This window comes from Balaenoptera borealis (assembly GCF_965194805.1).
Source record: "Balaenoptera borealis genome assembly, chromosome: 10".
NCBI classification, from domain to species: domain Eukaryota; kingdom Metazoa; phylum Chordata; class Mammalia; order Artiodactyla; family Balaenopteridae; genus Balaenoptera; species Balaenoptera borealis.
Window position 1 is genome coordinate 108,554,316 of NC_138874.1, and position 12,472 is coordinate 108,566,787.

At 49.9% G+C, this 12,472-nt stretch overlaps 1 protein-coding gene across 11 annotated transcripts in view; it reads left to right on the forward strand.

Annotated features, from left to right (window-relative positions):
- The window catches only part of TACC2 (transforming acidic coiled-coil containing protein 2), a 75,300-nt gene that overhangs the window by 42,116 nt on the left and 20,712 nt on the right, over nucleotides 1-12,472 (forward strand). For 2 of the 11 annotated variants that reach the window (XM_082406938.1, XM_082406934.1), the window contains exons 5-11: nucleotides 753-954; nucleotides 1,789-1,854; nucleotides 7,473-7,534; nucleotides 8,552-8,667; nucleotides 9,835-10,006; nucleotides 11,294-11,434; nucleotides 12,309-12,398. In XM_082406938.1, coding sequence (XP_082263064.1) covers nucleotides 753-954; nucleotides 1,789-1,854; nucleotides 7,473-7,534; nucleotides 8,552-8,667; nucleotides 9,835-10,006; nucleotides 11,294-11,434; nucleotides 12,309-12,398 — 849 coding nt within the window. The remainder of the gene's footprint in view (nucleotides 1-752; nucleotides 955-1,788; nucleotides 1,855-7,472; nucleotides 7,535-8,551; nucleotides 8,668-9,834; nucleotides 10,007-11,293; nucleotides 11,435-12,308; nucleotides 12,399-12,472) is intronic. The other 9 variants (XM_082406941.1, XM_082406939.1, XM_082406943.1 and 6 more) reach the window with 6 other exon arrangements.

The following is a 12,472-nucleotide window of genomic DNA, read 5'->3' on the forward strand; positions in this document are numbered from 1 at the left end:
TGTAACCAGGATCAGGATGGGGGAGATAAAGGGCTTTCAAAGCCTGCAGAAGTGGGGGCTTGGGCTCTTTCTTCATACGAGTCCCTGTCTCCCTCTTCCTAGTTCCTCTACCAAATATACGCCATTTCTTCTACCCTGTTTACAGACCAAGAAGGGTATCCTGAAGTATGTGTCAGGCCGTTCAAGGTCATAAAACAAGCAAAGCCCTAGCCAGCCAACCCGGGGCAGGGCGAGGCTGCAGAGAGGCGCCCAGCCCCACGAGAGGGATCTTGGGTCCAATGCCACCTCTGCTGTAACATTTCTGGGCTCCCACCCTGCCCTGCTCAGCTGCACACCCTCTGTGGAGATGGAGATGAGACCCCCTTTCTCTACCTCCCGTGTCAGGCGTGAGGATTGTCAGGCAATGTTGATAATATTGATGTACAAGCCTGAAGCACTGTGTGGGCGTAATACTGTAGTTGCCTTCATAAACGTGCCAGTAGTAAAAGTTTCCTTATTTTTCTCAAAGTGAGTGAGCAGGAATATCTCAAATAACCAAGACACAAAATCCTGATTCTTTTAAAACCCACGGTCATCACCGCCTGAAACAAACCATCAGAAAAAGAAATTCATAGAGGAAAGATTTTGTGTCCTTGGGACTATTTTGAGCAGAGGAATTTGACAGGGACCGGTCATGGTGAGGGGGGCCCAGACCCCTGTGGGTGGGCGCAGAGGCTGGACGAGAGAAGAGACAGCTTCCCTTCTCCTGGTAGGACCCCACCCCCGTGGCCACGCCGGAAACGCCGCCTGTGATCTCCGCGGTGGTCCACGCAACCGACGAGGAGAAGCTGGCGGTCACCAACCAGAAGTGGACGTGCATGACGGTGGACCTGGAGGCTGACAAACAGGACTACCCGCAGCCCTCGGACCTGTCCACCTTCGTAAACGAGACCAAGTTCAGTTCACCCACGGAGGGTAAGCAACTCGGTGGCCAGCTGGACCGCCACTCTGCCTTGGAGACCACTGCCCCTAGGGAGCAAAAGCCAGGAAAGAAACTTCTAAGCCAGGTAACCATGCTGTTGGCTGCCATCTCCCGGTGCACCCCGAGCTCAGGCTGCCTTTTGAAACGGCCTGAGGCTTGAAACCAGCTGAACGGTGACCCCGGGGCACCTGCTGAGAGCCTGCAAAGAGCTCTCTAACTCTGGGTCCTGAGCTCACCTGAGCTTTGCACCTTCTTGGCTGTATGGCTTACATCCCATGAGGATTTTGAGTCAAATGCTCAGGTACGTCAACCTACCTGGGGGGCTCTCTTAGCCCACTGTTCATCGGCCCCACGGGACGTCCCACAGTGTGACCAACACCTGCTCAAGCCCCAAACCAGAGGTTCCCCCCAGGCTTGCCAACAAGAGGACTGAGTCCTTCTGAATAGGCCCCAAGCAAGTCACTTATCTCATTAGTATCTTCCTTCCCCTTACATATACCCACTTTCAGCTTTCTGCCTGATTCTTCGGCTTGAAAAATTCATGTATCTTAAGCCAGCAACTAGAACCTTCCTGGGAGGGATTAGTCCATTTCCAGGTGTGATGGTACCCTGCATTCCTAGTCCTCCTGGGGCCTTTCCTCCACCCACCACCATGTGGGGCTTGTGAGCCTAGTACTGGGCCGTCATTCCAGCACTGTGTGCTGCTGTGATGGTTCTAAGTTTCCCTTTCCAAGATCTTGATTTCTAGCAATTTTTAAAAACTGAGTAGAATTCAATATGAGGACAATCATCCAGGGAAAGCTTATCTCCGTTTCTTTGCTGCTAAGAAGAAACCATGATCTCCATCAGACAACCTCCTGTCCCCGCCTGGACAAGGCAGGGCTGTAACCGAGGTAACTTTTAATTGTAACTCGGAATGCTTCCTCTGGAGGTTCTTGTATGATCAGGCTTCTTGGCGGCTTGCTTTGTGCCCATGAGGTCTCTGAATGGTACCAGTGAGATCCATTTCAAGTTTTGGGGGGATTTTGGATGCTTATCTTATTATAATGCCCTTCTATAGTTTGATGGTGAAAAGACAATCCAAATTATGTGTATTTGGACTTTCGGGCATTGTATTTTCTGCATAATGGAGCCTTCGGTTGGTTGTCTGGCTGGCCCTCTGGCTAGGGGTTTGGGAGGCTTAAGAGTGACCATCTCACTCCAGCCTGACCCCAGGGGCCCAGGCCTGGTCTCAGCTTTCTTCAGTCCTCCTTTTCCTCTGTGCACACACCCCCTGGGCCATGACCCTACCGGATGGAACCACTTTCCCCCAGGGACGCCCCTGCTCAGCTCCCCTGTGGTGGCTGCTGCAGGATGCCCCCTGCTTCCCTGTCTCCCAGGCTTGTCCTGCCCCCTCCCAGCCTTTCCCTGGACACGGCCCCTCTGCTGTCTGCTATCAGTGCTTGGTCTGAACTCGCTCTGAGGTTACGTAACGCGGTAAGGATGATGCGGGTGCATCTCTTGCTTCCCTACTAGATTGTGTGTTTCTTAAAGACAGGAACCCCATCTGAGCCAGCTTTGTTTTCCTTACAGCACCATGAACACCGTAAGGGCGAAAGACAGCTTTGTGAGGAGAAGAAAATAGAAGGCTAGGCAGGTAGACAGCTTAGTGTCCACAGTTTGATCTTTGCATCAGTCACCACCTGTGTGAGGGAGCCGGGGCGGGGGAGGAGGGGAGGGCGTGTGGACAGCCCAGAAGCAGCAGGGGGTGGTTCAAGACTAGCAGGGACCTGGCCATTTTGATAGCACCTGTGGTTTCCTGCTGGTTCACCTCTCTTGAGGCTTAATAAGAAACTTTTCAATGTCACAGAAACCAACCTGAGCTTGCCATTATAGATAGGAATCAAAAGGTGTGTGTTTTGGGCTATGTGTGTGTGGTTGTACCATCAGGAACCAAATAAATACATGCATTTTTTTTTTCTTTTTGGCCACGCCGCATGGCTTGCGGGATCTTAGTTCCCTGACGAGGGATTGAACCCGGGCCCACGGCAGTGAAAGTGGGGAGTCCTAACCACCGGACCGCCAGGGAATTCCCTACATGCATTATTTTCATAATACCTTTTAAGCTAATAGGTGCCTCATTCAGTGGTAACATCTATTTCTTCATCTTTAACTTAGAACTAAAGCAGTCCACTCACTAGCTTAGTGGCATATTTGAGAATTGTTTGTTTTCTGCAGAAGTTCCACAAATAGGGAAATCTGTAAGTTCGGAACAAAACTCTAGTAAACCTGCCTCCTTAGAAAATGACTGTGGGGCTTCCCTGGTGACACAATGGTTAAGAATCCGCCTGCCGATGCAGGGGACACGGGTTCGAGCCCTGGACCGGGAAGATCCCACATGCCGCGGAGCAGCTAAGCCCGTGAGCCACAACTCCTGAGCCTGTGCTCTAGAGCCTGCGAGCCACAGCTCCTGAGCCCGTGTGCCACAGCTACTGAAGCCCGCGCCCCTAGAGCCTCTGCTCCACAACAAGAGAAGACACTGCGATGAGAAGCCCACACACCGCAACGAAGAGTAGCCCCCGCTCGCCGCAACTAGAGAAAAGCCCATGTGCAGCAACAAAGACCCAATGCAGCCATAAATAAATAAATAAATAAAAGAAAAAGAAAAAGAAAATGTGAAGATTTGGGAAGTCCTGACCGTAGTTGTAGCTGGTGGGTGATGGGAAATCCATTGTCTGTGTGAATCCAGAACAGCTGCAGTTTCAGGAGGTGTGGCCTGCATTCACCTCTCTAATGTACCTGGTTCCCTCCAGCAACTGGATGTAGAATCTGGATCCAGAGCCCTGTTCTCGGATTGTCCTCCTGTTAATGAGTCACGTCCGGCCCTACCAGACGCGAACCTGGTTGGGACGCAGATGTACTCCCCTTTCTGGGAGCCTGCCCAGTGCTGCAGCTGCGATTGAGACTTTCTTACACTGAAGTCACAAATCACAGGACACTGAAATGTTGGGTTAGAAATAATAGTTGCCATTTGAACACGTATTCACTGCAATATGAATTCTCCAAGTAACAGTAATAAGGAGGAGCTGCATTGGTGGAGTAGCCCTGCTGCGCCTTTACGTACGTGATTTCATTTCACCCGCCCAGCTCTAGATGGTGGATTTCTGTAGTTCCTCACGTAAGAGCGAGGGAGCAGAGGCTTTGAGCTGTTAAGATTTGCTGAGTGTTGAGGGGCTAGTTTTCGTAGGACCAGGTCTGCCTGACTCGAAGGGCCTCTTCTTTTCCACCGCGCTCTTTACGTGAGCGTCATACAGACTTCCTTTCGTTAAGTGTAGAATGAGGAAGTTGAGCTGATCGGTGCTTCCCTACCTGGGTTCACAAGAGATTCAAGTTGTCTTAATATTTCAAAAAACCTGTGGAGCTGGGTTAGAAAATGCCCAGCTAGTTTAAAACTGCATATTTGGGGGCTGTAATCATATCAGCTCACTGTGGTGACACTGGTAATCTCTCATTGATTTAAACCTCAGACTGGCAATTATAAACATTTTTCTTTGAGTGCTTGCTTCCCAAATGCCCTTTTCTGGAGCAGTGTTTTGAAACATGGTGCCGTGAGAGAAAACCTAGTTCATGTGATCCCCAGAGATGGAAAGTTTAGGAACCACTGGACGACAGAGCCTCCGAAACCTCCTAGCTCTGGTCTGAGACCCTGAGGGAGTGTCTGCTTTAGATCCGAAGGTTTGGATGGCCATTGCTGGTCACCCTGTCTCCCTGTTTCCCTTTACACACAGCTGCATCAGCACCCCCTCTTGCATCCAGTAGAGAAGGGGTGTCCTTCTCAGGAGCCTAACCTGGTCTTCAGTGGTGGGCACCATTGTTGTCACACTACAGGCAGGTCGAAGGGCCACCCAAGGAAGTCAGAGCAGTGTCCTTGTTCCCCTCCTAAAGGCTCGTCTCCTCTCATCACTTATGTTAAAAGTTTCAGAAATATTAGCAAAGGGCAATAACAGACCTGGTCACAGTTCCTTACCTTTGCGTGACCAGCTGTGGGGCTTTCCATCTTACAGCAAATCATTTTACCCTGCAAGATGTATGCACTTTGAGCTCCATTTATGGATAAGTCGATGGGCCTAGAGAAGTCAGGGAGTTGGCTTCCCTGATCCTGGGAATGACAGTCAGGGCTCGGTTGCATCCTTCCGGCTTCTGCCCGGCCTCCTTCGGTTCCCCAGCAGAGCTCCAGCAATGAGAGTCAGATGGAAACACAGGCCCATTGCCTTCAGAATGACAGGACCCCTTAAAAATAACTTCGGGGGAATTCCCTGGCGGTCCAGTGGTTAGGACTCCTCGCTTTCACTGCAGTGGGCCCGGGTTCAATCCCTGGTCGGGGAACTAAGATCCCGCAAGCCGCACGGTGCAGCCAAAAAAAACAAAATAAAACAAAACTTCTGGCCTCTTCAGCTCGGAGCAGCACATGCTTTAGCGAGCGGCCTCTTCTCTCATTTGTAAAGATGTTGAGCCATTTGGTATGACTGGCGTTACCCTTCTTGGCCTGCCTGCCGTGTGTGGCGTGGTTGAAAAATGGGGCTAAAATTGGACGTGGCTCCCCTCTCTAAGCCTACCCTCTAAGGCTTAGAATTTAAGGCAGGTGAATGAGATTTTGAAAACCAAGTTCAGTAAGATGTTTTCTCAAAAGATCTGAGACCCTCTTGGCAGGTAGGAAAGAAGGCAGATGAATGAGCTCAGTGACCTGAAACTCACCCAGATCTGCTGCCCGGAAATGAGCTCAGATTCCAGGTGGGACACTGAGGAGAGCTGGTAACCAGAGCCGGCACTGACCCAGGGCCCCAGGGCCTGGAAAATCTCCATGGTGGCCTCAGCTTATTCAGTGGCATTGTGAGGTGTGCGGGGGGGTGCTTTCTATGAAATAATTTAGGGTTAAATCATGCCTTGGCAATAGTAGTAATACCTTGGAGGAGGAAGCAGCTGATTCACTATTATCTTTTCCATTTAGACGGTCTTTAGTAGAGCAATAAAATGATAGTTCTGGGGTCCTGCACCCGGAAAGTGACAGGTCTAGAAGAGGGCCTAGAAATCACTTTGTCCTTCACTGTCCCCTGCCTTTGAAAGATAGTAAGTCTTAATAAACGAATGCTTCTATGTCTTCAGTTGAGGCAGACCCCAGGGACAGATTCACACGACGGTTACAGACACTCTGAGTTCCTGCCCAGCATATGGTTTGGATAATTCTCCATTCTTCCCAAGTGATGCACAAGTCAGGGCCTTAAGGACGCATGAGGTCCCTCTGGTCGTTAATCCACAAAACTGTCTCCATTCCTGTGATCAGGTCCCGCCTGCCAGAAAGATGCATTTGCTTCATCCCAGAGAGTCAGAGATTCCTGAAAAGTCATCCACGGGTTTAAGTACTGGAGTTTATTCAGTTTGGTTTTGAGAAAGTTTTTGAGGAAATATCTCATTTTAAAGCTCATATTAAAGGATCATTTAAGAATGATTCCTTCTGTTGAATATGATTATGAATAGGTAGGAATGTGGGGCTTTAAACCAGAACTGCTATTTATTTTTTACCTAAAAAAATTAAGGCATGAGGCTTTAGGGATTGCCATTAACACTCTTGCACAGCTGCTTTCTGAGCGGGTCATTTCACCTCTTGGTTTTCTTTTTAAGTGGAAAAGAGCCATCTGGTAGCTGCGGATTGGGGCTTCTTCAAGGATAGAGTCCTCTTCTGTCTTGTTCATCACCGTATCCACTGTGCCTAGCACAGTCTGAGGCACATAGTAGGTGCTCAGAATCCATTCACTAGACAGGGAGTTTGGTGTAGTAGCAGAGCTGGGTCTCCACCTGGAATTGCCCTGGGAACCGAGGCAGGCAATGGGGCTTCTAGTATCCAGTGAGAGTATCTGGAGTTTTCTTTGCAGCCTAAAGTCTCCGGTCAATTTGAAATAGGTCATCTTTCCACCAAATTGGACTTTAATAGTCTTTGCAGCTGAACATTTGATTTGGACCGGCCCTGTTGGCACTGGCAGAATTTTGGGGAACATTCTAGACAACTAGCAAAGTTTCTCTTACAGCAACACTGTTCTTCCCTTGCTTCCGACAACTGGATGGCCAACTGTGGGTGCAGTTCCGAAATGTCACCAGGACTTGGGAAGTTTCCATGTATCGCACGTGAGACTTACAGAGAAAAGCAACACCCAAAGCGTACACACTCTCTGATCTGAAAACTCTGTGCAAAATGCTCAGATCTTTCTCCAGTCAAATCCGTGCTTGGTCATGACATTTAATTCCCTTGGAACTCTCTCAGGCTCCCAAATGGCAGAAGCCCCTTTACGGTAAGGGGTTTACCAGTTGTCTGAAAATAGCTGAGTTGAGCCTCCCCTTTTGACTGTATCAGGAATCTCAGTCAGTAGACATTCTCAGAAAGCTTGAAGCCTTGTTCCGGACCCCACCTGCCCAGCCCCACACTTTTCATTTTTTTCCCCGACTCTGGCACTCACCTCTCCTTCTGTTTCTTTTGCAGAGTTGGATTACAGAAACTCCTATGAAATCGAATATATGGAGAAAATTGGTTCCTCCTTACCTGTAAGTTCTTCTGCCTTCAGCCAGCAGGGAACTTGCTCTCCCACCCTGTTTTTTGGTCAGTTTGGTGAACTGGGGCCGGGGGGGTTGAGGTTTGTCTCAATCCACTTCAGATGCCATTTTCAGGGAGAAAAATGATAGGATGCTGTTAGGCTTCCTGCAGAATTACTTCCTAGACTGAGAAAGAACTCGTCAAAGAGATTTCTTTTAAAAAAGGTGGAGGGAGTAGTTTGGTGGTGTTTAAGGTGTACCGTTATCTGGTTTCTTCAGATTAAATGCTTCCTAGAACTGAAAATTGTCCCTTTGGGCAATAAGACTTTCCCCCATCTCTTTTTCATTTTGAGTTGTTATGATGGGCACCTGTCTTCCCTGGCTTAACACGTGCTGCTGCTGGGGCCTTTGGTCCTGGGCATGGCCTCTTGTGCTGCTGTTGTCCAGCGATGCCCCCAGAGGTTTGGAGATGCCCAGGAGGGCTTGTGCGACACTCAGCAGCCCGGACACGTTGCTCTTATCTATCTTTCTTTGCATCATTCGTAGATGGGGTGTTGCTGCTTCTAAACCACATCTGCTGTAAGTCAGTGAACCTTGATGTTGGCACTCATCACAATGGGGCACCATGCCCGTCTCCCCCATTCAACTGTGGGCCACGCCCGGACGGGGGTCTCGCCTACCCCTCTGTTTATCCTCGGTGGCCAGCATAGTTGCCCATCCAGAGAGGATGGCCCGTAAATGCCGATGGGCTGAGCAGCATATAGCACACCAACACCGTTGCAGTCCCCCCCGGAAATGTTCCCAACTGCACGCGGTCCCACTTTCTTGCTACGCTTTCCTCTTCCCTGCGGTCCTCCTCTCCTCTCTCTTAGCCAGCGCCGCTTTCTCCTCTCTTCCGGCTGGCTGGAGAGAAGTGAAGGCTTCTCCCTGATGAGTTATCTGTCCCCATTGAAGAGCGCTCTGGTTTTCGTCTCCGTAGCATGTTTAGGCCACTGCAGCCGAGCTGACGTGTGACTTTGATCCCTGCAGCAGGACGACGACGCCCCGAAGAAGCAGGCCTTGTACCTTATGTTTGACACTTCTCAGGAGAGCCCGGTCAAGTCTCCCCCCGTCCGGATGTCGGAGTCCCCGACGCCGTGTTCAGGGTACGACTTCCACGTTGAGAGAGTTACACCCCGGGGCGGAGGTCCCCAGGCCTCTGAGCACCTGCCCTGCTCTCCTGACCCCCATTCATTTGCACACACTCAGGCAGACCACAATCCCATGTCTCTCAGTGTCCACACGGGCCCAGATGCAGTGGGTTTGTCACGGGCTGCCCTTTGGACTAAGGTAGCACCCTTTAACTGCTGAGAGCGTGAGCCCCTCCCATCGCCTGCCTGTGCACGCCGCTTTCTTGTGTAATTTGCCCCGTGGGGAGGCAGCACGCCTCAGCATTCAGTGCCCGAATCCCACTCCCAACCCCTACTGGCTGTATGACCTGATGCGAGTTACTTGACCCTCCTGGGCTGCAGTCTCCTGACGTGTAAAGTGAGAGTAATAATAAAATTGATCCTGTAGGGATTTTTTGAAGATGAATTGAGGTGCCACTTGGGATGGGGGTAGGGGTACCTGTTCAAGTAGCCAAAAGGAGGAGTAAACTGAGATGCTGTAAGGAAAGCACTTGTCACACGGCCTGGCACAAATGAAGTCCTGATAAACGTTTATTATTCATATGGATGTGAATGTAAGCATTTGTCAGGCTCCTGTTCTGAACTGTGTGGTGCTGGACTGGGTGAGGGGGTGGGTATCACGCTAACATTGGGACCTTCCTGTCCTCTCCTACCTGCCGCTTTCACTGAGCAGGAGTGAACGCTCTTGCTGTGACTTCCCATACCTACTCCAGACTCTGCCCAGGGTGGTGGGAATGAGATGGCGATGCTATTGCAACAGCAGTAATGGCGCCTTGTGACCGGCGCTGTGTCGAGTGCTTTAGGTGCAGGCAGCGTCTCACTTGATCTTCACAGAGTTACGGTACCTAATCCCTCCCGCCAAGGTGCACAGCCAAGGGGTTGGCAGTCTGCTTCACTCCAGAGCTCGTACCCTTAGCCAATGGCATCTGTGCTTCTGGCTGTCCGTTGTCAGCAGGCTCTTACGTGGGGCTGGACCACCCTCTATCCAGCCAACAGGCCCCTTGGCCACCTACGACCTGCCCATTTTCCTCGGGGAATATAACCTTGGAAGTCTAGGATCCCTTGCTATGTTAGTTGGGGCATCCTGGCTAATTTCAGTGAGATTTCCAGTGCAGCCTCTAAAGATGCGCTTTGCTTCCTTAGCTCAAGTTTTGAGGAGACTGAAGCCCTTGTGAACGCCGGGGCAAAGATCCAGCATCCCGTTGCACGAGGGCTGGCCCCCAACCAGGAGCCACACTTGCAGGTGCCAGAGAAATCCTCCCAGAAAGAGCTGGAGGCCATGGCCTTGGGCACCGCATCAGAAGTGATTGAAATTGTAAGTGGGGTTGGAGGGGCCCGAGATCACTGCGGGTGAGCCCTGGGTCAGCTGGGTTCTGTCACCACTCGGGCCAGGCCTTCAGAGCAACACTCCCCTGGTACCTGATGTGGGTCCCTATGCCCCTATCCCACCAGAGAAGCCAGCCTAGGAGACCCCACCCCATAATGATGAGAGAAGGTCTCTCCGTCCTCACCAGTGTGGTTTTGCAGTTCTCACCTAAGTGCTTTATTTGCCTTCAGCGTTATTCATTTTCCACTTCTAGCCCCTTCGGGCTGGACTGTTGGTTTTTGAGCTGCCATCAGTCTGTACCCTGCTTCTCTGTCCTCTTTGGCAGAGGGCAGTGTATGGTCGATCAGGAAACACTCTCCTTTTGCGGAACAGTTGGTTCTCCTGGGCTTTGGTGATGGGAAGTCCCTCCTGTTTATAGACCAGGACTTATACCTCTTCCCTCCCAACCCCTGTGGGACCTGCAGAGCGAATAGACCTGAGCTGAAGGCCTCACCTGCACGCCCTACACGTCTAAAATCGATCACCCTTCTGGTGAATTCTGTTTTTCTTTTTTTACTTCCCCCTAGCAGTCCCCAAGAGGGTATGAGGCCATTGACTTGGCATGTTGCTTTATTGCTCCAGATTAGTAGACGTTCATTTATCTCACGCATCAAGTATTTATTTAGCACCTACTGTATGTCTGGCAGATGGATACTGGGAAAATAATAGTGAGCAAAAAGAGAGTCCAGACAGGACCTAGGCTGTCTGTCAAATAGATGCTATGAAGGACTCATGCGTGATTCAACTTCTGCAACCTTGCCTTGTGATTTTGAAGTCTTTCTGATCTACCAGTTTGAAGTCATCTTTCCATTATTCAGAAAATGACCTTTACCAAACCTTCCTTTGGATATTTACACTGGAAAGTATTTTCTTGATGACTTATGTGTGGAAACCCCATCACCTACCTTGTCTCCTACCCGCTGAGGTTTTCAAGTAAATAAGTAAAGGGTAGCTTTCCTCCTAGCAACTGGTTATGGAGTGAGGGTGACATGGGGGTGGAGAGGGCACCTAAGGCTGTGCTTTTGGGGAGCGGGTTGGGCCTGCCGGTCTCACGGTGCCCATGATCAGCATGTGGGAATTAGTCCAGATGAAAAGGAAAGTATTGGCACCTAACTGATACTCTCTTCAGCCTTAAGGCAGAGATGTCCAGCCAATAGATGGGTGGTCCTTGCTTGGAACCGATATCACTCTGCTCTCCTCTATTTTTCTTCTGTGTCCTCCTCTGCCGGCCTTCAGACAGCTCCTGAGGGCTCCTTTGCCTCTGCTGATGCCCTCCTCAGCAGGCTAGCTCATCCAGCCTCTCTCTGTGGTGCGCTTGACTATCTGGAACCCGACTTAGCAGAAAAGAACCCCCCAGTATTTGCTCAGAAACTTCAGGTTTGTAGCCCACGTGTGACCTTTGGGGAGTTTGTCAAAACCTCAGTAGAGAATGAACCTCCGAACTCCAAATGCAATGAGGCAGGATTTAATGGAGCATTGCTGAGAATGTTCCAGATGGAATAGCTTCCCCTCAAAGACAAATATATGTGGTGTTCTTTACCCAGGACGCCAGAGTGCTATAAATCGTGCCATTACATGTGGAACAAACCATTTGTATTTCAATTTGGAAAATGGACCGAAGCAGTCATTTTTCCGAAGTTTTGAGAGCCCCAAAAGCAGTTTCTCTGATTTATTCATGGAACCAAGGGTGTTAGCTCACCATGGAACCAGGATGTTTATGTATACAAGGTTATCTCAGACCCCTGTTGAGATAACATCTGGACTCAGGTCTTGTATCTGGCACCAAAACAATTGTCTACAGTCTGTGCTTTAAATTTGACAGCTCAATTTGATACCCTCTAGACTGGGATGTTCAGAGCAAAAACTTAGAGAGATTGTTAATAGTCATTTGAGATACGCAAATCTACTCGTGGAAATTGTTGGCCAACTTGACATGAGCAAAAGGAGAGAAATTGAAGGAACAGTGCACTAAAAATTCTGATCCCATTTAAAAAATTATTTCGTATTTGCGTAATACTTCCCGCCAGACATCCCAAAGGGTGATTTAAAAAAAAAAAAAAAAAGGAAATGAGACACTTATTTCATGATCTGCTGAGGTGTTAATTGTGAAAGAAAGCCAACGCGTATGTTTTCCCGAGTATCTGTCATGACACATTCACGTGGCACATTCGTTTCTTGGATGTGGAAAACATTTCCGTCCTGTCTCGATGCATTTCCCCTGCGGTTTGCTCATTTCCCACCCCTCCGGCAGGAGGAGTTAGAGTTTGCCATCATGCGGATAGAAGCCCTGAAGCTGGCCAGGCAGATCACCCTGGCTGCCCGTAGCCGCCAGGACACCAAGGTACCGGTTTGCTGCTGCCGTGTGCTGCCTCTTGAGAATGTTGTGTGGTCCAGAAGCTTCTTTGCTAACCATGG